This window comes from Gadus chalcogrammus, chromosome 7, assembly GCF_026213295.1.
Source record: "Gadus chalcogrammus isolate NIFS_2021 chromosome 7, NIFS_Gcha_1.0, whole genome shotgun sequence".
In the NCBI taxonomy this organism is placed as follows: domain Eukaryota; kingdom Metazoa; phylum Chordata; class Actinopteri; order Gadiformes; family Gadidae; genus Gadus; species Gadus chalcogrammus.
In genome coordinates, this window is record NC_079418.1 from 25,195,487 (window position 1) to 25,222,702 (window position 27,216).

The 27,216-nt window shown below is 47.2% G+C and overlaps 1 protein-coding gene across 3 annotated transcripts in view; it reads left to right on the forward strand.

The window, feature by feature from the left end:
• LOC130385249 (glutamate receptor 4) overlaps positions 1–27,216 on the forward strand; it is a 1,260,456-nt gene that overhangs the window by 41,125 nt on the left and 1,192,115 nt on the right. For all 3 annotated transcript variants that reach the window (XM_056593669.1, XM_056593670.1, XM_056593671.1), the window contains exons 3-7: positions 5,361–5,600; positions 15,168–15,352; positions 17,523–17,576; positions 19,292–19,450; positions 24,018–24,185. In XM_056593669.1, coding sequence (XP_056449644.1) covers positions 5,361–5,600; positions 15,168–15,352; positions 17,523–17,576; positions 19,292–19,450; positions 24,018–24,185 — 806 coding nt within the window. The remainder of the gene's footprint in view (positions 1–5,360; positions 5,601–15,167; positions 15,353–17,522; positions 17,577–19,291; positions 19,451–24,017; positions 24,186–27,216) is intronic.

Below are 27,216 nucleotides of genomic sequence, written 5' to 3' on the forward strand. Positions count from 1 at the left end.
CAGGGTCACCATCTGGGGGTCCACCAACACTATGGGGTCTGCAAAGGCATTGCAGTGGCCTGCCAAAATTATTTCACTGTGAAAATATTGTGAACATCAATGAATTCCTGGTTTAATCCAGACATTTTTGTGTCAGTGCTCTCTTTGGCCTAATACGGTTTCTGCTTTCATACAGTTACATATTACACTTATACTTATACAGTGTTATTTACTGTTACTTTCCTAGATATACTGTATCTCATTTCAAATTCGCTCTCTTTCTCTGTCCACCAAAGGGTCCTTGGGCTGTAGAAGGTGATGGACAATCTACTTGCGACTCCGCCAGCGTATTGTAGTACATGTGTGTTGACCTGTAAATGTGAATTGCTTGGCCACGGGTTGCTGCAGTGTGTAGCATACAGTGTGTCGGGTCTGTATTAAGGCCTGGGGTATGGTGGTCTGATTCCTATTCTGGAAGGTCAGCCTCAGCAGCCCAGTGTAAAATCATCTGTTAACTGTCCTGGGCTTAGAATGAATTTTACAAGCTTGTTTTGTTTCTGTCTCTATCCTATTTCGGCCGTGTAGTGTCCAGACAACCTTGGGATCACTATCAGAAATGTGTTTTTTTTAAGAGCGGTTTATTCTCCGTAGAGGAGGATAACACCGGAAGGATTTACAACAAGGTTAACGGGTGTAGACGCTAAACAGCTCGTTTCAGAAATTACTATTGGCTTTGATTTGAAGTCAATTCAAACTATCAAAATGAAATTGAAGCATAGACATCCCGCCAGGCTTAAGCCCATCTGCAGATTTAGTGCCTGATTTCCAATTTCAAATGGAGTGTATTATTATAATGGATTATAATTGATTTTCAGATCACAAATCAATCAGCAGGTTAAGATTGATACATCAATTCATTTTTACAACCGCGCTGTCAAGGGAGCGCATGGACACCACGGAATCACACAGGATCAATTATTTGCCAATTGTGCGTGTGCGTGTGTGCGATCTCGTGCGTGTGCATGTGTGCATTTTGTCACCAAAGCAATCTGCTTCGCCGACCAAGAGTAGATGAAAGCTTTAAAGGTTATTGCGTTGAGACGCTAAAGCTTAGGCGCTAACGCGATGCCATACGTTGGGCCCGATGTAAGCCTAATGGGATGATTCATGGTAATATCCCTGTTGTTGATTTCATTAAGGCAACATCAATGAATTACCCTCGCTCATAAGGTCAGTGAGGAAAGTTAACTTTGACAGCCACCACCATGGGATCTTTTGTAGACGATGCTCTGAGGATAAAGGGTGTTATTACTCTACCGTACTGTGGTGGTGTGTCTGTAAACATGCTCACACACGCACTTTTTCGGAGTTTGATGACAATTAGGTGAGGATTGCATTATAATTAGTCATCGGCCGAAGCATGGGTTTTAAGAGGGCTTACAAATCACACACGTGATGTAATTTCTACTGGACTAACTCAAAGCATCCATTCCAGAAACCGCTCATCAATCTTCCCAAACACAGCGGCAAATCCACCCTGCTCTTGATTGCCCTTTTTTTCCCGCTTCTTTGTCCGTTTACTGCAACACAAAAAACGTTCTTTATAAGGTCGAATAAATGATTATTGGGCTATTGTGTTATAAATCAAGGGTTCCTGCTACACTGTTTTCCAAGCTTGCATGCTCGTGTGTGTGTGTGTGTGTGTGTGTGTGTGTGTGTGTGTGTGTGTGTGTGTGTGTGTGTGTGTGTGTGTGTGTGTGTGTGTGTGTGTGTGTGTGTGTGTGTGTGTGTGTGTGTGTGTGTGAGTGAGTGTGTGTATATGTGTGTGCCCGTGATCGCACCTCACATCGTTTCACATCCATTCCAAGCACAGCTTTAATAAGCTACCTGTCTGTAGCGGTTTTAATCTTTTCGCTACAAGCAGTGTTTGGCTGCTTTTCATTTAGAGTCTGTACGGCCAGCGTTCTGTTGTTAAGGGGAACAATATTGACCGCTGCTCACCTGCTCCCCGCATGTGACTTTCTTTGGTATCAATATGGAATCTAGAACCGATTGTTGTTTCTGTGTCCGTGCACGTTTGTGCACGTGGGTGCACAGGTTGCGCTAGAATTAACCGTGACACCCTTCACTGTGATTGACAGAATCGTATTCCCTGTTATCGTTTATTTATATGTTAAACGCTATTGCTTATATTCTGCCTAAGCCTGCCCTATAGCCAATGCTGCAGTGCACCTGAAACGTTAAATGTCAGGATGGATAAAGAAACAATGGTTATCGGTATGGACCCACCTTTTTCTTTCGTGAAAATAGACACAATTGTCTCCACAGTTTGTGTGAATGTCCATGTGAATGTCCAACAACCCCCCCCCCTGCTTCATACAACCCTGCTTCCTGCCTCCAACCTTCCTTTATATAGAGGGGAGTAATGCATAATGCCAGTGAACGTCACTGATGTGATGAAGCAATATGTTCAACAAGCTACACGCTACACACAACATGTAGCTAAAACGATATCTGAAACAAAAGTGATGAACAGATTCAGCTAAACCTTGCTGTTTACTCAAGGGCCCTATACACGACAGATACTTGTGGGCTGAACGATGAACGAAAGAGGCCATCAATGCTTGGATATCAGTAGCCGAGGGGACAACCCACTGGCCGGGCCGGTCCCACGAGGCATCATCATTTGGTTGTGCGAACAGTTCTGGAGTAGAGAGTCTGAACGCTCACGCCGTACCCTGGGAGAAGCACACGCGCATGCACACTCACGCACACGCATGCACATTTACTGCTAGAACACACACATACGCACACACACACACACACCAAACACACAGAGGCACACACAAACACACATATACACACTTAATTACTAGATGCACACACACACACACACACACACACACACACACACACACACACACACACACACACACACACACACACACACACACACACATACAAATTTACCTCATGCACGTACAATCCCAAACACACTCTCCACACACACATAGAGACACGCATTATTAAAAACATTTTGCTAAATTGGTCCTCGCTGTGATGGGAGCAGGTGTGGCCAGATGTGCATCATTAGGCTGATGATGCATTAGGCCACACGCACACACACACACACACACACACACACACACATGCATGCACACACACAAAAACCCACACACACTCACACTGGGCCATAACCTGCCCATGCCGTTACCTCATGCCGGGGGGAAGACCGGGCAGAGAGGGCAGCACTGCTGTGCTTGCAATCTCAGGGTAATTATTTCACAGTCACCATTGGAGGCGTTCAGGCCTTTAATAACAGATAATGATGTTATCTCATTAACACTTTGCGCAGGTTTGGCCTGTCACCGGCAAAACAACCAAGCTTGCAGAGTACATCAACGATGCCAATGGTCATGGTTGGGATAGTTAATAGGGGTTGAGTTAATCAAACTAGTATAGTAGAGTCACTTGATTTGATTTAGCTTCGGGGTATATCTTTGAGAATCGACTAGCATATTTCATTAAATTCAGTTGTGGATGAGATGCATATTGTTTTTATAATCAAAAGTGTATTTATGCAGTGTTTGTTGTTTATATTGCCTGTTGTGTTCATTGTATTATATTAACTTTGATGTTTCCTTCTGGATTGAGCGGCGCAACTGCACCACCTAATCCAATGAGGCTGTCTGTGTCTGCCTCTGTAGGTTACAGAAGGACTTTACCCATCTCCGTAAACATTATTGACAGACCGTTGGGGGGGGTGAATGTGGGGTTGGGCGGGGGGTGGGGGCCAGGGGGTAGGAGGTCCATTACCCTGGATTTGCTGTCTCGCTTCTGGTCGGGTATCTCCCTGCTGCCGTTGTAGTCGCATGTTTGCCTCTCTCAGGTGTGGCCGTTGGTTGATGCCCCCCGGGTTGTGGAGGACGTTGTGTGTGTGATGTGTAGGTATAAAATGGTATAGTTCACCCACATGGGGTTGGAAGGGCCCGCTGGGTAGCCTCCTGGCTTTGTGTGCAGTGGGTACACACAGCCTTCTCCCCTTCCCTGGGGAGTCAGGTCTGTCTACGGGGCCTTTCTCGCCCACAAAGGCTGTGCTCACTGCGTCTGTGAGTCTGGAGTGACTTCTCAACCATTGCAGGTACAACAGCTTCACGGTCTGAAGCCACGTACACCTGCACACCGGCTCTGATTTATCCACCTTGCTCATTTATATTTTTCTCAGTAGCCTCTCTTAACACGTCCGTTTAAGATTGAGTGTGGGAAAAGTAGCTGGCAAAAGCTGTTTGCCTCTTTGCTGTTTCCTTTGTGGTCTGTGTGTGTGTGCGTGTGTGTTTGTATAAGACAGACAGAGTGACTGAGAGGGAGAAAAATGGGCAATTATGTTATGGTTCTTGTAGACAGCCAAACTGCAATTTAATGAGGAGAAGCCTGGAGCAGTACACTGTGTGTGTTGGTGTGTGTGTTTGTGTGTGTGTATGTGTGTGTGTGATGCCTACTTTAGAGTATATCCTATTGTGTGTGTGTGTGTGTGTGTGCGTGTGTGTGTGTGTGTGTGTGTGTGTGTGTGTGTGTGTGTGTGTGTGCATTTGATTATGTGTATGCGTCCTTCTTTGCTTCTTATCTAAATCCAGGCATGTGGGTCCTTTCATATGTTTGTGTGTGAGTGTGCGTGTGTGTGTGTTCCAGCAACACAATGTTCCTACTCTGGAGTGAATCATGTTCACGGGCCGACGATGAACAGATTCAGAGAGCGAGGGAGAAGTGACTAGAATGCGGTGCTTATGACGAGTACTGTTGATGTTTCCTGCTCCCAGTTTAGCCAGCGCGGCAGTACAGCAGATTATTTTTAGATGACGAATGGTACGAGGAAACGGGGGATGACAAACGGGTGTCCCTTTTATTGTGGCACCCGTTTGTCGTGTCGCATTTCAGCGGCGCTCATTAAAGAAACCCAGTGTGTATTCCTCACAGAGAAAACATTACCTCATGCACACTACCAGAGCCAGAGAGAGAGAGAGAGAGAGAGAGAGAGAGAGAGAGAGAGAGAGAGAGAGAGAGAGAGAGAGAGAGAGAGAGAGAGAGAGAGAGAGAGAGAGAGAGAGAGAGAGAGAGAGAGAGAGAGAGAGAGAGAGAGAGAGAGAGGGAGGGAGGGAGGGAGGGAGGGAGAGGGAGAGAGAGACTCTCTCCCTCTCTCTGCATCAATTTCTTTGGTCTCACTTTCCTTTCTCTTTCTCTCAAAATCCAAACCATTGCTATGACCCGTCCTACTATTTAAAACATCCAAAGCATCAAACACCACAATAAATAAACACAAAAACCTTTCTTCTTACGTCTGTCGTCCTCCCCTCTTTGTCTCCCTCTCCCTCCCTCTCCCCCAGTCTGCTCGCAGTACTCCCGGGGCGTCTTCGCCATCTTCGGCCTGTACGACAAGCGCTCGGTGCACACGCTGACGTCCTTCTGCGGCGCGCTGCACATCAGCCTCATCACGCCCAGCTTCCCCACCGAGGGCGAGAGCCAGTTCACCCTGCAGCTGCGGCCCTCCATCCGGGGGGCCCTGCTGTCCCTGCTCGACCACTACGACTGGAACAAGTTTGTCTTCCTCTACGACACCGACCGGGGTAAGGGGGGGTTCACATGGCTGTGGGTGTGGTCGGTGGGGAGGGTGATGGGGTTCAAAAATGGCGGTTTGGGATTCCGCTGGAATTAGACGGAAAATTAGGAAAAAATTATCAAATGAAAACAAACTGCGTATTCGTTTGATTTTGTGTGTCCTTCATTCAAATCAAATTATTTACTGTTCAGACTCGGCATGACTTGGTTATTATGTAATTTTTTATATGCAGTAGGAGCTGCAGAATATTAATTTAATCATAATCTGTCAATTGCAATGAATAATCGCAATTGCAATATTAGGAGTTTTTGTAATTATGGTGTAGGCCTATTGTCAATGGATGTACAGAGATGTATGTGTTCTTAGACATGTCCTGAACTTTCTGCTGTGACAGCTGAATTCATTAATTAATAAAATAAATAAATAATGTTATTCCTGGTATTGATAAAGTAAGACTCTCAGCTAGGCTCTGGATTTAATCCCCCGACACTTTAACCCTTCAACCGCTCCATGCAGAAATTCACCCCACTGCAAGTCCATTTGGCTAACAGTGACTTCTTATTGATTAAATGTTGAAGAATATGTACATAATATATATATATACACATATTGAGATAAAGGCTGTTAGAAGAGAACAGAGCTATAAAACACACACACACACACACACACACACACACACACACACACACACACACACACACACACACACACACACACACACACACACACACACACACACACACACACACACACACACACACACACACACACACACACACTCCGAAGCAGGTATATGTAAATCCATTCCTGGTGGTATATCCCTGTTCTCACTTCACTTCCACCCGCTGTTATGAAACAGCCTACAGGGGGTGTATGTGTGTGGGGGGTGTCGATCAGGACATGACTGACTGGCGGAACAGACTCCCTGCTGGCTAGAAGGCTGTTTGCGTGGTGCTGCCCCCCCCCCCCCCCCCCTCGTCTCTCATCCTCGTCCTGTTCGAGAAGATGTCCCCAAAATGGTGTGTGTGCGTCAGGGGCTGTCACCTCCAAATGCCGGGTGGCTGTAGCGGTTGACAGTTGCACTGTGAGTACAACAGGGACAGCCGGGTCACTGCTCAACAGTGTTCAAACTTTGGTGAAACTACCGGCCCTAAGTGTTTCCATTCCACAGCGAGACTTTTTTAGAGTTGATCATTTTCAATAATAATCATCATAATATTAATTCATATTTTTTTATTGGTCACGTGCCACAACTGTGTAGTGGACGTCTGTGGTTAGATAAGTTTCCCAAACGTTTCCCAAACATAATCCCTCGGTCGTGGGGAAAACAAAGAAAGATCTTAATGTTGCAGAGGGTTAAGAGGCGAAGTGCATTTTATTGATTATAGATTTTCATGTGGTCACCTTCAGTTATCAGGACAGAGTGCTCCTGCTGAAAAAAGGTAGAATCGGGATACACGGGAAAAATACAATATGTCTTGTTATTCTGCAAGCTTGTAATCTTTCAGTGAGGACCATGGTATCACCTTTTGTGTATCACCTCACTTTATTACTATATCCTTATTTTTCTTGGCCTATTTTCCTTTCTTTGGTTAAGCTGATCAGTGGAAATCAATTTCTGCAACTCTTGCTTTCCATAGACGCAAAATCCTCAACAATAAGCATTTTTCAGGTGTGAGAAATGGCTACGTGCTGCTGGAAAAAGCCAGTGGAAAGTGGAAAATCCAAACTGTATGCTTGCCATGCCCCCTATGAGATGATTTTGTTTACTTCATTTTTGTACCAAGGCACTTTCTCGACTGGCCTTGCTGGCAAGTGGCTATCATTCTTAACTGAATCTGAGAAAACATGCTTAGAAAATGTGCCTGAGTGCCTTAATTGCTTGACATTCACATCACCATCGGTGTGTGAACGCATGAATATCAGGCATCGCATGGAGCGCACTTTGAGAGGCCTCATTGGCGAAATGAAGGGCAGCCTGAATGAATGCAAAATATTCAGTTGACTCATTAAATGGTCCCTCAACTACTAGTCTTAGAGTGTGTTTGCATGAGGAGCGTTCGATTGCGTTCAATAGCACACTGAATTTCAATGACAACGAACCCCCTCCGGAACGGGTCAAAACAACACAGAATAGCACAGCAATTACTGAATAATATGTCTCTTGTCAACAGATGGTCTGTTGTGGGTCAGGCATTGTTGCATTCGATCTTAACAGGAAGTGCTGAATGTGTTCAAGATGGAATATGCGAGTAATATCATACTATTGTGTGAGCTATACTACTGAATCCAATAGTATTCTGCTGCTCTCTAGTATTGTGTGTGCTTTTTTTTCCACACACGCACGTGCACATACACATACATGCACGCACGGGCACATACACACTCACACACACGCACAGACATGCGCACGCATGCACATTCAAGCACGCAGGCGTACACAAACACACACACACACGCACGTGCGCTCACACACACACACACACCCCCACACACACACACAGCGAGCCGAGCCTTCATCCAGTATTGACTGAAATGTGAAATAATCCGCCGCATGGCCACCCTCTGTCGATGAGCTCCTGTCTGACTCCCGGCAGCACAGCGTCAGAGAGAGCTGTAGTAGCCCGGTTCTGTTGCATGCTTCTTTAGTGTTTGTGTGAATGGGCATTTGATCAAATGAGCGTGAATCCTTTTGTTTCTTATGTAAATCCATGCATGGGAATGCGGGTCTTTGCAAACATGAGTGTGTGTGCGTGTGTGTTTTGTCATGGATGTGAAAGGGAGGATAGAGGCGCCAGAGGCGAAGGCAGTGTATCCATGACAGGGGGGGTGGAGGAAAGGAGAGGGCAGGGGAGAGGAGAGGTGGAGGAAAGGAGAGGGCAGGTGAGAGGAGAGGTGGAGGAAAGGAGAGGGCAGGGGAGAGGAGAGGTGGAGGAAAGGAGAGGGCAGGTGAGAGGAGAGGTGGAGGAAAGGAGAGGGCAGGTGAGAGGAGAGGTGGAGGAAAGGAGAGGGCAGGTGAGAGGAGAGGTGGAGGAAAGGAGAGGAGAGGTGGAGGAGAGGAGGGGAGATGTGGAGGAGAGGAGGGAAGAGGCAGAGAAGAGGAGAGCTGGATACATCTTAGGATGTACCGGCAATAACTAATGACTATTAAAACAGAGAACCCAACAGAATGTAGGAGGGTTTCAAACGTGTAAACGTTTGAGTAGTACGTACTCGTCAAGTACGATTACAAAAATATGGCTATTGCAAATCTTTTTATAATTTTTTTCTGACTTCTTCTAAATATAGTTTATGTGATATTGATGTTTATTTGGTTCAGGCTTTTAAGCAGGGTGTTTATTCTCAGGGCTTGAGAATAAAATAGTTTTCTTTCGCCCACATAAAGTGGCTGGCCCAAGTGACACCAATGTTTGCAAATTAGATGAATAGTGCAACTATGGTGGTGTATTAAAGAAGCACGTGTCACAATAGAAGTTCAATTTAGTTTGAAATCATTTTTTAAGCTAGAAAGATATTGGATATCCAACAGATATTCACGCTCCAAATGACAGCTCTCTAACTGTGGAAATATACAAGCATTAACCGTTTGAGTCGTGTGGGTGAGTTTTGTGGGTGAGTCGTGTGGGTGAGTCCTGTGGGTGAGTCCTCTGGGTGAGTCTTGGGGGTGAGTCCAAGGGGTGAGTCCGGTGAATGTTGAAAATCACCAATGGATACAATATTAAAAATCACAAAGTGTATCCTGTAAGCTGTACAGCAGTAAAAAGCGGGTAAAGAACTGCATAGCCAGTAGAGGTTCGATGTGGACTTAACGCACATAGTCTAGATAATATACTGGTTGAACTGACTTTAGATGCATACACATTGGTGGAAACACATTGGGAAGTCAAACTAAAATAAGCACCCACACAGTGAATACACACTCGTTGAGATGCAGACTGTGTATTTTGAGGTACTTCTTGCATTTCTAGTTTGTAGTCTCTCTGGAGGAGGCCAAGAGGACGGGAGGGAGCGTTGTGATTGGGGCAGTGATCTAATGTGACGTAAGGCCACAAAACCCTTCTTCCCCTATGTTGCCCTCACATACACACACACACCCTTACACACACCCGACATGTTCCAACTATCATGCACAAGCACTTTGCACAAGCACACACCCTGAGATGCAAAATGAATGCATTGAAAATACAAGCATATACATACGGAAACAAATGAATGAAGGTACATGTGCTTCCCCTGCAGTGCATGTGCAGGATTGACTGCCGAAAATGCAGCCCCACGCACGCACGCACACACGCACGCACAAGCACACACACAAACACACGTGCTAATGTCTTCCTTCAATGTATTGCTTCAAAAAACGCTAGCCATGCACGTTAGCCCCGGTGGTGCCATCCGTAACCGCGGTGAATGTAACCGGCTGCTTCTCTGCACATCTCCTCTAACCACCGCCGGCTACACATTTATCTGGTCCGCGATCAACCACACGCAGAAGGGAGGGGGGGGGGGACTCCAACACCAGTGCCACTGTTTACAGTCCGCGTCCCCGTGTGCTATCACATCATCTCCATTACACCGTGACTACGTTTTTAATCTCCAGGTCTTGGCTGCACATCGGGGTGCAGGCAGGGTGGGGTTTGTTGTGGTGGGACGGAAAAGGGAGAGGTTACTGCCCCCAGACGATGATAAAACCAACCAAGGAGAAATGTTTTTTATGTGACTGAGAGCTGCTCTCGGTTTCCCGGCTGTGCAGAAAAACGGCACAGAAGAGCACAGAAGTGTGTCGCTGTTCAGGCACATTAAACAGGCCTGTGCTGGGCTACCGCCAGGCTAATAGGTCTGGATCAAATGATAGATGTAATCATTTAATTAAAATGGAGACGCAAGGCATGAGGCCGCTTGAAGGCCCTCGGAGTGGGTCATCATGCGTCATCAGACGGTGTAAACGGGCAGCAGCAGACGCCAAAGCGAAGCGAGGCTGCTCCCAGATCCTGACTGTTGGCCTCGTAGAAGTGAACGGGAACCCCCGGACAAGATGCATGCAGCCCCCCCCATGGCACCGTGAGAGGTGGTTAATGAGATGCATTGATAAAGGAAAGGCTGGTGGGGGCAGTAGCTATTGGAAAAACAATAGCTGAGGCTATTAGCTTCTTGGAAAAACCAATAGAGGTTACGCACATACACTCTGCTAAGAGGTTCCCAATAGGAACATTCCAAGGGAAACAGTGGGTTAGGATCTCTCTTGTGGTTCTTGCTGATGGAGCGCTGTTGAGGCAGGAGTCTCTGGCAGCCATCCGTACAGCCATCCCTCCAACTTCCTGTCCTCCATCCTTCCTATCATTCATCCTTCCATCCTTCCTATCATTCATCCTTCCATCCTTCCTATCATTCATCCTTCCATCCTTCCTTTCATTCATCCTTCTATCCTTTTTGTCATCCATCCTCTTATTCTTCCATCATTCGAGCCATCCTCAAGAAACATCATGACCACCATTGAAAGCATTCACCCATTTACAAAGAAGGCAGTGGTAGTGCAGCTTCAGTGAATGACAGCGGCTGATTCAAATGCATTCTGTAATCATTCATTTCACCAAGAGAGAAGCCAGTATTTTTGCATTAATGCGTAAACTAGAAGGTCAATTCAATGGCTGGAGCTATGAATTAACAATAGCCTCCAGTATAATTGCAAACGGCTTAAAAAAACTCCCATACTGAAAAGTATTGAAAGGTTGGGTATGGAATTCTCTTTTTAGGCAATTTTTGCAAAATTACTTGAAATCCTTATCGTAACCCACTTACAGTCACTGAGTTAGAAGTACTGACATGAAAATTAAACAAGTCAATCATCTGTGGAACGGGCAGGGCTCGAAAAACTCCAGCCCATGATTTCCAGACCCACCGAGGGGCATTGGACAGTAAGTACGTCAATCAAACGGTCGTACTGCACTCCCCCTCCCCCTGCGCGTGACCCCTTCGTGCACGTACTCAAAGCTCGTGACCCAGAGCAAGCTTCTGTTTGTTGTTATCCTGCGGTAGCTACTGGAGCTAGCTAACTTGCTAATGGCTCGCTCTCGCGCATCTGTGTTCGCTCGTGCATGATTGCGCGTCCATGTACTTGGAATGGGTGGAGTCAGAGTCAGCGTTGAAGGAGAGGGGGTAGGACCATTTGAGTTGTGTCTTTTCAAAATCTGCTGGTGTTTCGCAAATCCCATACCCAACCTTTAAGATGGAATGGTACCATATACATATATAAATCCAGCTCAGTAGTTCTGGAGCTCCATATAAAATAGTATTTATGTGAAATCAAGTTTCCGCTCTTGTAATATGTTTGTTCACAAGGTAAATCACCTATGTCTGCAGCTTCAACTTATTCAAGATAGTCAATATCCACAGAATTATATATAAGCCTTGCAATCTCAATGTAAATGACTATATAGAGATACTGAGATACTGAATAACCAATGACGCGGGAAACTATAAAACAGATGTGTACTGATTATACAAACCATTGCTTGTCAAGTCATTTCCTGTGCTGTGTGTGGTGAATCCTCAAAGTAATTATAGAGAACATGTGTTATCGGAAAATTTTGTTGAATCAATTACAGGCAAACACACTGCACATAAAACTGCTGACTCTGCACAGTAATGTTCACACCATTTGTTCAACTAAGAAAAGAATGGAAAAGCTCGCTGGTTTAGACGAGTTCTTCAAATCATCTTGTCTATTCACTAGCTCAGCAGAAACAACCACGGTGGGACAGAAGACCAGTCCAGGCATCTTTAGATCATAATCTCCAACCAACATTGATTCTTTATTGACCAGAGGAGGGAACTTTGCATTTATTGAAAATATTTTAATAGGCTCATTTAGGAATCATGCCACTAACAATTAGGATCTAAATTTAAGGAAAATACAGGAGAGTTCACATTTATACTTGTGTTCTGAAGAAAGTACATCGATTCTGTTTCGTTTCCATGTGACCAATGTGACAGTGTGCAGAGAGATTGGAAAATGTACCTTATTTTTACAAATCGAACCAATTGAGAATGCAAATCCCCTATCAACCTCCCATTAGCACCTTTTTCATTATTTTTTCGCTAGAATTTAGTTTATGTAGCAGACTGCAATCTTCTCCGAACACGGCAGGCCGGAGTACTCTATTATATTATAAAATAGCTAAGTGTGACATTGCCTTTAATGATGTGGATTTTTTATCCCCATTTCAGTTGCATTTCACAGTCTTGTATCCCTTCTGTCTAAATGCTTGGAGAACATGGTTTTCTGCATTTCTTTAAATGGGGACAATTTGTAGACCACAGAATGGAAAGACTAAAGATAAACAGATTTGGGTTAGATATTCAGTGGTGATTAATATTTATTATGTCAGTATGTATGCATTTGCAAGAGTTATTTTAGAGTGGATCTGTGCCTCTTTCGGTTTGAATTAAGGTCAAAATGGGCTCAATAACCGTAGCAGTAGCTAGGTTACAACGTTTACATCATGCATGTGGCACAAACATAATTTATTGATTAAAATAAATAAATAAATAGTCATTCCAAAGACGTCAAATGTCATATCGGTTGTGGATGTTATCCTCAAGAACTCGGACACACAGAGAGGAAATACGAGATGCAACGACAGGAGAAGGAGCGAAGGTGTTGAGGACATGTGGAATGAAAAACAGTGCCCCTGATGGGCAGGTGAGGGAACACACGGGCCAAAGACACACCCAGAGTTATGAGGGGTGCATACAGAAGAATGATTTCGATTGACTCAGAAGGGAGCCAACCACCACACAGGGGGCACGGGAGCCCACCTTTGCTTGGGGCATGTGGATTAATCTGTGATGGTAATGTGTGTGTGGTGTGTGTCTGTGTGTGTGTGTGTGTGTGTGTGTGTGTGTGTGTGTGTGTGTGTGTGTCTGTGTGTGTGTGTGTGTGTGTGTGTGTGTGTGTGTGTGTCTGTGTGTGTGTGTGTGTGTGTGTGTGTGTGTGTGTGTGTGTGTGGTGTGTGTGTGTGTGTGTGTGTGTGTGTGTCTGTGTCTGTGTGTGTGTGTGTGTGTGTGTGTGTGTGTGTGTGTGTGTGTGTGAGTGTGTGTGTGTGTGTGTGTGTGTGTGAGTGTGTGTGGTGTGGTGTGTGTGTGTGTGTGTGTGTGTGTGTGTGTGTGTGTGTGTGTGTGTGTGTGTGTGTCTGTGTCTGTGTCTGTGTCTGTGTCTGTGTCTGTGTCTGTGTCTGTGTCTGTGTGTGTGTGTGTGTGTGTGTGTGTGTGTGTGTGTGTGTGTGTGTGTGTGTGTGTTTGTGGGCGGGTGGGTTTCTCCACTAATTGGGAGTGCAGGGAGATGGGTAGCCAGATTGTGATGGCCACCAGGCGGGAGCGTTTAAAAGGGGGGAGATGGGGGGGGGGGGGTGGAACATCTGTCCCTGGCGGGGGTGGTGAGAGAGCAGCCGCCCTCACCGCACCCAGGTCTGCTGCGGGACACTTGCCTTCTATCAACACAGAGCTGACAGCGAGGTCCACAGCCCCGCCACCACCAATCCACTCCTCCCCCTCTTCCCCCCCCCCCCCACACACATGCACACGCACACACATGCACACAGGCACATTAACACACGCACGCACGCACGCACGCACGCACGCACGCACGCACGCACGCACGCACGCACGCACGCACGCACGCACGCACGCACGCACACACACACACACACACACACACACACACACACACACACAGAGTATGCCAACATATTGTCTGAGTTTTCTTTCATTTACTGACTAAAGAAGCGGCTCTGTTGGAGAGGGATGAAGGATTTATGATATTTACACAAACCAGAGTGTGCCTGTTGCACTTTCTACAGACCAGGGATTTTGGGCAACCGAAGGCCACTTTTTTCTCTCATTGAAATCTCAGTTCTATTTATATAATGTTCAATGTTGTCACCGAACCGTACTGAGCCAATTCTTTTTATTTATTTTTTTGAAAACATAAAACCAAAACAATTTCAGTGCCTTTCTTTAGACCAGTTCAGTGCTCCAATGCACGGGTCGCTGAATCCAAGACCGGTTTATTGTTTAAGCCAAATACACTTCACAGCTCGCTCGAAGCACTCGCATTACATAATATGGGATGTACTTCAAGGCCGCGTTATATATATTTTTTCCAGGAGTGGCACATTTAGAAATGGGCTCGGCTGCACAGTGTTGAGGTGTATTGGGGTGCTACCCCAAGTTAACGCCAACCCAATAGGTTTGTGTTCCGTTTCAGGACAATCTGTGGGTCTCGATTGAGAGGACGGTGGAAGCACACTTCTAACCCTTTGACTCCCATTGATGTGGATCACATCCCATTACATTATGATACAGTATGTTTAGCCGTGCACACGTCAAAAGGTATACAGCCTTAATAGTCTATAGCTTTTAAGTTCAAAAGCCATCTGTGTAAGGTAATCCAGCCACACCGTTTGTGTTGAGGATCCAGATGGGGAATGTATGGGTCAGAGAAGATGTTAAGGTTTTATCACCCATTACAAGTGGGTCACGTCTCAAACCAAGCATGTCTCTCCCCCCCCCCCCCTAGGATACTCCATCCTGCAGGCCATCATGGAGAAGGCGGGCCAGAACAACTGGCAGGTGAGCGCCATCTGCGTGGAGAATTTCAACGACGCCAGCTACCGCCGGCTCCTAGAGGACCTGGACCGGCGGCAGGAGAAGAAGTTTGTGATCGACCTGGAGGCGGAGCGGCTCAACAACATGCTGGAGCAGGTGACGTCCCCCCCCGGGGGTTGGAGGGGCCTCCTCTCAGCGCCCCATTGTGTTGGAGTCATGATGTGGTTCTGCTCTGCGTCTCGTGTGTGTGTGTTGTAATGTTGTGGGAGCACAGCGTCGGTTTGAGAAACTGTATCGCTGTAGAGGAAGTGTATGCTCATATTCTGACTGCAGTACAAGCATATATACAAATATATTTTTATATGTGTGTGTGTGTGTGTGTGTGTGTGTGTGTGTGTGTGTGTGTGTGTGTGTGTGTGTGTGTGTGTGTGTGTGTGTGTGTGTGTGTGTGTGTGTGTGTGTGTGTGTGCGTGTTTGTCTGTGCATGCCGAATAAAAACGATCTATTAGTGAGATGTGTTTTTACCGCAATTAGTAGGACATGGACACGTTGCACTTTACCACAGTGTGTGGGCCAACCTCGAGGGGGACAACAGTGAGAAAGATATCCCAGACAAACTAACAAACAAGCTGGAGAAATGCTGGTAGCAGGACTGCCGAGCCTCTGGTGCAGGATAAACGAGACATTGGGGCCCGTGCTCCTGACCCTTGGCTGTCTCAGACGAGGGGCCGGGAGACACATGACTCAGAGACAATGCCCCCCCCATCGTCGTCCCCCCCCCCCCCACTCCCCATGGTCCTCCAGGGCAACTGGTGTCTCCCTAATAGTTCAATGATTCGGGAAATCTCTGCTCTGACATCTGTCATAGCGCTAACAACTCACTGTGCGCACGTTCTGGCGTGTGTCCATGTGCAGGGGGGAGGGGGTTGCGCGTCTGAGCATCTGAGCGTGTGTGTGTGTGTGTGTTAGTTCATGCACATACACATCTTTGCCCCAGGGGTGGACTGGCAGACGTCCTGTTACATCTTGATAGACCCCAGTGCACCACAGAGCGTCTCACACACAATCACACACTCATACATATCAGAGCTCTTTGTGGCTACATACTGCCGTAGGAGCGCACACACACACGCACACACGCGCACACACACACACACACACAAACACACACAAACACACGCACACACACACACACACACACACACACCTCATATGCCTGTTGCACGGCACAAGCTCTAAACATACATAACACATTTTTCCTTCCTGTGCCTAGACTGCCGCAAACGGTTGTACTCTTTTAGTCTGATGCGTTTAGCGTCAGGGCTGAGAGCAGTGGCACATGTGGAGTGCTGGGTTCAGGATCACCATGTTTTATTGGGCTGATTATCAACAGATTGGCCTGAATTTACCCTGAGGTAATGAGGGGCAGCTGCTCTTCTGATCCCCTGTGAATCCGACGGCATTGCCAGACCTGTTTTTCAGTCACATATGGACACAGCAGCGTCTACCGCTAACTGATTTGGCAGTTTTTGCTCGCCGTGAAATGAGCAACGTCTGTATAATTCTCCACCCATTTGGCTTATTAAAACCCACCGGTTGCTGTGAAGTATACAAAAGCCCAGGGCGGGATGGTGGGTTAAGCCCAGAGTTAACAAAGACACCAACACAGTCTTGACAGCGGGAATAGTTATTATATTGGGTGACCCCATCCAAGGCTTCCACAGAGCAGTGTGTCATTTTTCCACTTTATTCCTCCGCCTTATTAACTCCCTTTTGGGACTTCCGAGCAGATGTCCCCTTTCACACTTTCTTTTTTACCACCAACCGCACTCTGCTTGTGTGTGTGTGTGTGTGTGTGTGTGTGTGTGTGTGTGTGTGTGTGTGTGTGTGTGTGTGTGTGTGTGCGTGTGCGCGTGCGTGTGTGTGTATGTGTGTGTGTGTGTGTGTGTATGTGTGTGTGTGCCTTTGTGTGCGTGTGCATGTGTTTGTTAGTACGTACTGGGCTCACTTTGTCAGCCGGTGAGAGTGCGGATGTTGTGGTGTCGCTTTGGTTGTGTTCCGGTGTCATCTCGGCGTGCGTGGGCGGCACAGTGTCACAGCTTCGGCGGCGGACGTGTGACACTCCCCGCCACACACGGCCGCTCATTTGTTTGGACACCCCTGCGTTCTCCATTAGAGGCGGCGGTCAGAGCCACGCCGCGGCGCCGCAGGAAGTGGGCTGTCAGCCGCGTGGCGAGGTGATTAAGTATGCTCATCTGGTCGGGTTATCGCTGATCTCTCTAACTCCGCTCTCTCATCCCCCCCCGCTCCCCCCCCACCCCTGCAGATCGTCAGTGTGGGCAAACACGTCAAGGGATACCATTACATCATGGCTAACCTGGTAAGGACACCTGTCTCACTGTCTGTATATCCTGTCTGTCTGTCCGTCTCTCGAGCTATCTCTCTGCATGTCTGTGTGTCAAGCTGTATATCTGTCTATCGCTCTGTCTGTCTATCTATCTCCCGTGATCTCTTGTCTGTCTCTCAAGCCATTCTGTCTGTTTATTTCCATAGCCGTTTGTCTGTCTAGCCAATACAGTATCTCTCTGTAGCTGTCTATGGCCTCTTCCGGTTTGTCCGTCTGTCTGTCTTTCTTGCCGTCTAAGGGGTCTCCCCTAGCTGTCTGTCGAGCTGGCCATGCCTTTAGCTGTCTGTCTATCTAGCGGTCTGTCTGTCTGTCTAGCTGTCTGTCTATCTAGCTGTCTGTTTGTCTCTCTGTCTAGCTGTCTGTCTATCTAGCTGTCTGTCTACCTGTCTGTCTAGCTGTCAGTCTGCCTCTCGGTCGGTCGCTCTGATTGCCTGTCTGGCTATCTCACTCACTGCAACCGGGCCTGCCTGTCTGTCACTCTGATGGCCTGTCTGGCTGTCAGTCTGCCTCTCCCCGTCTGTGGCTCTTGCTGTACACCCTGCCTCCCGCCCTGTCCTTGAGTCCCCCTCAGCTCTGTGTGGCGGCGCTACTCTGGTCAGGTGGCCTTGGCTAAACGGACACCCGAGTCCTGCTGGCTGCACTGCAACGGACCGCTGAGGCAGACTGAGGCTGGCAGGAGGCCGCTCAGGGGCCGCTGCTGCTGCCACCGCAGCTCTGCAGCCACTCACACTGCAGCCTCTTGTTTAAATCCACACTGAGCGAGGGGGGGAGGCCCCGTGGACCACTGAGACAGAGGAAGGGAGATATAACGGTTTTGGGGAGGTTTTTATATGTGTGTGTGTGTGTGTGTGTGTGTGTGTGTGTGTGTGTGTGTGTGTGTGTGTGTGTGTGTGTGTGTGTGTGTGTGTGTGTGTGTGTGTGTGTGTGTGTGTGTGTGTGTGTGTGTGTGTGTGTGTATGGGGTTGGTCGGTGGGGTGTACTGAGGCAAGGGAGCTGTGTGATAAATGAAGGGAGAGATGAAGGTTTTTGGGGTTATTTATATGTGTTTGTGTGTGTATGGGGGGGGGGGGGGGTACAGAGGAAAGGAAGAAGTTGTTTTCTCAAGAGGGGTAGCACTTGGTAGGGGGGAACACTTTGTTAAGATTCGGTACTCATCCATCTTTTATTCCATAAATGGTTTTCTGCCAAGCCAACCCTGCCCTTTGACCGGTGCGTTCCTCTCACAGCGTTTGCAACGGTCTTCCGTCCTGCTCAACCCTTTGCTGTGTGTTTTGCTCTCCCTATTTTCCATCTCTCCATCCCTTTGCTTCACTTCAACCGTGTCTCTTTGTGCGCTCTCTCTCTCTCTATCGCTCTTCCCTCTCACTCTCTGTCTCTCTTGCCATCTTGCGCTCTCTTGTTCTTTCTCCCTCTCTCGCTGTCACTCTCATTATTTTTCTCTCTCTCTCTCTCTCCTCACACTCTCTCTCACACTCTCTTGCGCTCTCTCTCTTGCTCTCACTCTCTCTCTTGCTCTTACTCTCGCTCTCTGGCTCTCTCTCTCTCTCTCTCTGGCTCTCTCTCTCTCTCTCTCTCTCTCTCTCTCTCTCTCTCTCTCTCTCTCTCTCTCTCTCTCTCTCTCTCTCTCTCTCTCTCTCCCTCCCTCTCTCTCTCTCTCTCTCTCTCTCTCTCCCCCTCTCCACCACCAGGGCTTTAAGGACATTAACCTGGAGCGTTTCATGCACGGCGGGGCCAACGTGACGGGCTTCCAACTGGTGGACTTCAGCAACCCCATGGTCATCAAGCTGATGCAGCGCTGGAACAAACTGGACCAGCGCGAGTACCCCGGCTCCGACGCCCCTCCCAAAGTACGTCCACTGCCACGCCCACACCTAGCGACACACCCAACGCCAAACCCTTTAGCATTTATCTGCTTACTCGTCGGGGTTGCACCCTGCACACTTCTACACTCCCAGGCATAGTGGCTAGCTTGTATCATAGCATGCCCTTCACCACACTCTTTGGAATTTAGCTGTTAGCGTGTTAGCATTGCAAGCACCTCCTACCACACTCGCTAGCATTACAGCACTAGCTTGCTAGCATAGCACATCTACTACCACGTTCTTCAGCATTTTGCCACGATAGCTTGCAAGCAAAGCAGGCTCACTATCCTTTCCTTCACTCTTGAGTATTTTGGTGCTATATTAGCATAGAATGTTTTGTTTAACTATAAAATGTTTTCTGTGTTATCGCACCCGGAGCTATTTGTTTCTCAACAGGTAGCATGAGCTACCTCTTAGATCTGTCTCTCACTGTCTCTTTATGCCGTTAGCAGTTTTCCCGCTCCGGATAAATTATGTCTGGCGGATGGGTGGCATATCATGCCTGCATTAAGCATTCATATCTCACTCTCTTAGCGCGGCGCTTTTAAAAGCCAAATGTCCTTGACCTTGTCACTATTAGCTCCTAAGCACATTACTCGTCTGCCTATTAAGTGGCTCACTTATGCACCCTTGTTAGCAATGCTTGATCCGATACCGTGACACAAACAACACCACAACATGCCACAAATCTACTTCACTGGCTTGCTAATAAAGTATGTGTACCGTGCGGTGTATTCCCTGGGCAAAGCACACAATTTAGCCTCACTGCTTTAGCGGTGTGTACCTCGGCAAGATTACATGAGATCTCCCCGGGTGCTATGAGTGCATGTCTCAGCCTGGCTCAGTTGAACTGCCTGGGAAAGCGTCGGGGAATACGATGCTCTGATCTTTTTTCAGTCCTGTCAATTCTTTAAACCTGCGCTCTGGTGCGTCTGGCCCACCACGGTTTATGCATGGGGATTACCATGCGCCCTCTGATGATAATAAACCCCCCAAATAGTGCCACACCCCATCGCACACACTATATCACTCTGTGTCTGTGAGCACATCTCACAGTGATTTTTATTTGATAACGCTACCCTTATCCCCCATTAAACCATGGGCGTTCTCCACCTGTGTGTGTGTGTGTGTGTGTGTGTGTGTGTGTGTGTGTGTGTGTGTGTGTGTGTGTGTGTGTGTGTGTGTGTGTGTGTGTGTGTGTGTGTGTGTGTTTGTGTATGCTTGTGCGTGCGTACGCGTGTGTGTGTGTGGTTGCGTGCCTGTGAGTCCAGACAAGTCCTCTGGTTATTATGAGCCTTGCCGGAACACTCACTTTTATTATGTACAGAGACCTGAAATCAATTAGGCGATGGCGGATATCAATGTACATTATGGAGCCAGTCAGCCGGGTCAGCTGGGTGGGTCCGGCCGGAGTCACTTGACAGAAGGCTATCTGTAGCAGAAAACTGGGGGTTTAAATCTACATTTCTGTGTAGAATAAGAGATCGGCCTGCTTGCATAGAGGCTGTTTGTCTTCTTGTCTGCTTGTGTTGTGTTTGCCCTGATTTCAAAGCCCTGGGCACGAGTATCACCCAGTAAACAACATGGAGCTGGCAGCAGGCACCGCAACTGAGTAACGCATTTATTATGGTCTTTTTTTATGGTTTATTGTTTATTTTCTTTTTTTGCCAAAATGTCTGCCCCACCCTGCTGAGGATGAACTGAGAACGAACGTGAACTGAAACATCTGAACTCTGAACAAGGACAGCTCAATCTTTTTATTTTTTTATTGTTTGTGTTTTTGACTATTCTGTCTGATCGTCACGCTGCCTTTTTCACCGTTCCAATAGCGACCCCCAACTGCCAATGGGAGGGTGTGTTATCACTGTAATGCGTTCCGCTCTGTGCGGCCTCCTGTCCACCTCTAGTCAGACTGACCAATTTTTCATGCTTTTCTGCATTTGCTTGGACTTGAGGGTTTCGCCGTTGTTTTCTGGTTTAATCCGGACACGCTGCGACAACGCGGATTTGAGATGCCAGTTGGCAGGGCCAGGAAAGGGTTTCGCACGTTTGGAGAAAATGTAAGTGTCCAAAAAAATGGAGAAGTGGAAAGCAGTGAGGTGGAAAGTGGAGTTTTTGATGGAGGGACATTGAGGATTGTTTGTGTGTATGTGTGTGGATGTTCATTCGTGTGTGTGGGAGTTGGAAAATACCTTGGACTGAAACCTGCAGGATGTGCTGTCTAGTGAGTGGTTAGGGTGTTTGAGTCCCATCCAAACAGCTCTGGGCTTGAACCAAACTGTCTGCCATTCTATCAGTGGGGTTGGGCTTGGATGCCTTAACCCTACCTGCTCATTAATGACAGAGCGATGACAAGGAGTCATGCCTTTGTCTGTCCATACTTATATTGTGAGTGTGATGTGCTTGATCCCATTTTGCCCTGCTTACCAGTGAAAGCCTGCTGTTACCTGGAACAGAATGTTGCTGTCAGAATCACATCACTTCAAACCTAGCCAGTCTATGCAGGCTTTTTGGTTCACCTCGCAATCAATTTGAAGGTGCCTGTGACATAAAGGATGTACTGTATGGACATTAATATTTATATACCCTTGTTTCACCATTTGGATCATATTATGTTCAATGTTTATGCCATAGGCTACCGACTCATGACCTTATATAACTTTATAGCTTAACTGTTGTATAATGCAAATAGTAGACCCCTCGCAACCTTGAGCAAACCTTGCTATAGTGTTCTCGCCCCAAGGGTTTTAGCTTATTTGTTGGCCGAACTCCATGTTGGGTGGATTAGAGTTTAATTTTGTGTGAATTGTGGCCTTGCCCTATGAAACTGTATTGTTATTAAGGGGTTTGTCTTTATCATTTAACTTAATCTGGAACCACGGCCCCGCTCTCAGCTTTGAAATATAATGAGTTTCCCCTCTCTAGAGAAGCTAGTTAGTGACTTGGCAAGTTGACTTAATTGATGTGTTGGTAATCTAGAAGAGAGAGGCTGTGTGTGAAAGAGTGGGTTTAGGGGTGTGTGTGGGGCAGTGCAACCTGCAGCCTTTCTTTCGGAGGGTCCATGGCGGGAGTAAAGTGTGCGTTGACCCCCACAGAGAGCCATAATGACGTGGTAGGAAGTAGACTAATGAAAAGGATCCCACCCAGCTTGGGAGAGGGGGGAGAGGGGGAGGGAGGGTGGGAGGGAGGGGGAGGTGAGGGGTGGCTTAATGAACTCCTTGCTGGCTGGGATAATTAATGTTAGGCTGCTCCACTGTTTGGCCGAAATAGTCATTTTATTATCCCTCGACTGCCCCTCCGACATTCCCATTTGCGCTCTCTCTCTCTCTCTTGCTCCTCCTTCTCTCTCGCTCTCGCTCTTGCTTTTCTCTTTCAAGATCCCTCCATTCCCCCGGAAGGTAGGCCTGGTTGAATTAAGATTCACAATTTAAGCGCAGAGATCGCAGTCCGTGATATCAATGCTAGGTTTAAAGGGACACCAGGCCAGCAGAGTTTGTGGCAGAGGCTGGCATTTTGAGGCGAGTACCAGTTGACTGCCCTATTCAGTCAGCAGTCACAGCACACAGAACTTTCCGTAAATGTCATCTTGTTTGTTGAAACACACAGTATTAGCATATTTCTGTTTCACTGCGTCTCTGACGGGTCTGTGACTGCATATCGCCTGGAATTGTATTCTCAATTAATCAAAAGCAGCCGTGTTTGTTTTTCCACTTTCTTTATCCTGTTTTTCCAGTTCAAGGGTTTTGCCATTCTATTTCCTCGGGTCCAATTGTATGGATTTGTGTGTGAGCACTTAAAATAAAATAACACATATACAATAGCAATCAAGGGTTTGGATCCATCATGTTAGAACGTTTGTTCAGACACATCTGCCCAACAGCACTTGTGTATTATTTTTAAATGAGCAGTGCTCCTGCCCCTCCATGCCCTCTTTCATTCTATTAAAGAGATCACCTTGAGGAGAAGAATCCAACAGCAACCTATTGAAGTGTGAGTCGTCCTCACAGGGCCCCCTGTCTGTCCGCGGGGAGGGCAGACGTAGCTGATTGCAATTGCAATCTAAAATTTGCGCCAGGTGGAGAGATTTCGCACCAATCAGAGAGAGAGCAGATTTCAATAAGCTGAATTCCACCAGAGACCGGCTAAGCTCTCCCTAAGGCTTAATTTAAGCATTTGATGAGTCATTTATCACCTGAAAAAATAAACAACATGATCAAAACGGGAGAAAAAAGGGGGAGGCTAAATTGAGTTAGTTACAGCTTGTTTTTTTCCCTTCAAGGGATATCTGACGGAAAATGGTGAACATAAAACGAATTTGCGCACTCATAAACACTTGACTATTATGATTTAAAGAGAGCCCCCTGTTTCTGGATCCCGGAAGCTACTCTAGCGTCCTCAGTTGTTTGTGAATGTGGCTTAATGCTGGGATCGTTTGAAGTGGCTTTGAATAAAATCAAAATAACTTAACAGAAAATCCTGCCTGCATGTAAACAGTACCCCTCGGACCCCCCAGTTATCTGTGAATTAATCAGCCACTTCTCGTCCCGTGAAGTACACGTCTGCGCTGACTTACGACGGAGTGATGGTGATGGCGGAGGCGTTCCGGATTTTGCGGCGGCAGAAAGTGGACCTCTCCCGGCGGGGCAACGCCGGCGAATGTCTGGCCAACCCTGCCGCCCCCTGGAACCAGGGGCTCGACATGGAGAGAACCCTCAAACAGGTGAGGCTTGCTAATGAACATGGAGCGAACCCCTCAAACAGGTGAGGCTTGCTAATGAACATGGAGCGAACCCTCAAACAGGTGAGGCTTGCTAGTGAACATGGAGCGAACCCTCAAACAGGTGAGGCTTGCTAATGAACATGGAGCGAACCCCTCAATCAGGTGAGGCTTGCTAATGAACATGGAGCGAACCCTCAAACAGGTGAGGCTTGCTAGTGAACATGGAGCAAACTCCTCAAACCGGTGAGGCTTGCTAGTGAACATGGAGCGAACTCCTCAAACCGGTGAGGCTTGCTAGTGACCATGGAGCGAACCCTCAAACCGGTGAGGCTAGCTAATGGACATGGAGCGAACTCCTCAAACCGGTGAGGCTTGCTAGTGAACATGGAGCGAACTCCTCAAACCGGTGAGGCTTGCTAGTGAACATGGAGCGAACTCCTCAAACCGGTGAGGCTTGCTAGTGACCATGGAGCGAACCCTCAAACCGGTGAGGCTAGCTAATGGACATGGAGCGAACTCCTCAAACCGGTGAGGCTTGCTAGTGAACATGGAGCGAACTCCTCAAACCGGTGAGGCTTGCTAGTGAACATGGAGCGAACTCCTCAAACCGGTGAGGCTAGCTAATGAACATGGAGCGAACCCTCAAACAGGTGAGGCTTGCTAGTGAACATGGAGCGAACTCCTCAAACCGGTGAGGCTTGCTAGTGAACATGGAGCGAACCCTCAAACAGGTGAAGCTAGCTAATGGACATGGAGCGAACCCTCAAACCGGTGAGGCTTGCTAATGGACATGGAGCGAACCCTCAAACAGATGAGGCTTGCTAGTCAACTCAGAGCAAACCACTCAAACAGGGGAGGCTAGCTAATCAACACGAGCAGACCCTCAAAATCCCAAATCCTGATGGTACAAACTGTAGTGTCTGACTCTAGCACTGGTTACACTTGAAGATACTCTTTGTACACATGCAGGCACAATAGCTGTATTGTGACTTTTCGGGGAAAGGATAACAGCTTAGTGAATAGCTCTAGAAAAAACACGTTGTGATGTGTTGATTTCACAGTTATGATTTAAATAGATGGACAAGTCATCACTTGAAATGTGTTCATTACGGAACCCTAAAGCAGGGGATGCTTGGTAGCCCTGGAGCTACCCCTAAAACTGGTGATGCTTGGTAGCCCTGGTGCTAACCCTCAAACAGGGGATGCTAGGTAGCCCTGGAGCTACCCCTCAAACAGGTGGGGCCTGGTAGCCCTGGAGCTAACCCTCAAACAGGTGGGCCCTGGTAGCCCTGGTTCTAACCCTCAAACAGGTGGGGCCTGGTAGCCCTGGAGCTAACCCTCAAACAGGTGGGGCCTGGTAGCCCTGGAGCTAACCCTCAAACAGGTGGGGCCTGGTAGCCCTGGAGCTAACCCTCAAACAGGTGGGGCCTGGTAGCCCTGGAGCTAACCCTCAAACAGGTGGGGCCTGGTAGCCCTGGTATTTGGAGTTGGAGTTGTGGGGACAGGAAGGAGGCAAATTGAGGTCATGAAAAAAGCAATAGGGGAAAATGGTTTCAGATATGACTGATCAAGACAAATTACTAGGAGAATGCCGAAAGAATTCAAATGCATATCGGACAGGATCGTGTCTCTGTGCTGTAACCGTTTGCCTAAAGACATTAAGGGGAAGCAAACTTGGATGTTTGTCTTCCATCACCCCTCTGCGGTTTATTTCAAATTTAGTAAAAGCTTTGGTCGCGAGTGCAGACGGTCAATCCAGTTAGAAGACCGATAATGCAATTTTGTGCTCTCTGTATTGTCCAGTGTGATTAAGGGATTTCCCCTGGTAGTGTGTTTCCTCTGTGTCCAGCCAAGACTTATGTGGTTGGTCTTGTTCACCTTTTGTACCTGAGTTTCCTTTATGTGTGCTGTGAGCGATGTAGATGCCTTCAATGAGGTCCTCATTAAGAACGGGCAGTGTAGGTATCGCTGGAAACATCGATGCTGCCCTCCATTAAACACACACCCGATGGAAAGGTTTTAAAAAAGTTAAGAAACAAAGTGAACATAGTGTATTTTTTTATTTTATTTTTTTAATGAGGTCGATTCATTCTATAACGTTTCACTTTATGTTAGCATATGAGCCGATAACCGAAGGCGCAGCCTTAAAGAACCAGTGAACCCACCGTTTCACCTTAAATTCAACACTATAGGCCTACGATTATTCTTTTTTTGAGAATTTAGGAAAGGGGGGGGGGAGGATTATCCCCCCTAGCGTGGATTATGACCCACACCAACTTTCTGATACTTTTGTGACCAATCAATTTGTCATTTCAGAATAACGTTGTTGTGTATGAGCGATAAATGCGTCACACCGTAGCGTTTCACTGGTGTCTGGGAAGCCTAACCCTTATTCAGAAGTGGACTTTAAACACATTGCTCACATACTGCTACATTGGAGTTCCACCATCCACACACACTGGAGCGTTATTCAATATGTGTCCAGGAAGCCTTACCCTCGGACTCGGGTATGAAAGAAATCGCTGCTCAGACGGCGCTACACCATATGCACACACCGTGGCGTTATACTATTATTGTCTGAAGAGCTCAACTTTCTCTCTGAGGCCGCATAGGAATTTACCCCTTTTTCTTCTAAATTGGGGACTTATTTCAGTAAAATGGCATAGATAGGCATAGACTTTGACGAGTATAAAAGACAAATTACCACATACGGTTTTGGGTTCACTGGCTTTATCAGCAATTTTTTGGGACATTTCTGCACTTTTATTGGCAGTGTGATCAAAGAGTTAAAGTTCCCAGCTGTTTTGTACACCAGTGTACACTATCCAGTATACACACGCACAGTGTGCAAATGTCACATTTGAGGAGATCATGAGAGAGCATGATGGAGTGTGTTTGTACAGGGGGAGGGGGAGCAGCCACAGAACTGTGGTCCCTTAACTATCAGCCAAGGAGTTCCAGCAGGTACAGATGCTGGTTGTTTTCCTGCTTGGGTTTTTTTCAGACCAAATAAACACCACAACAGCTGACT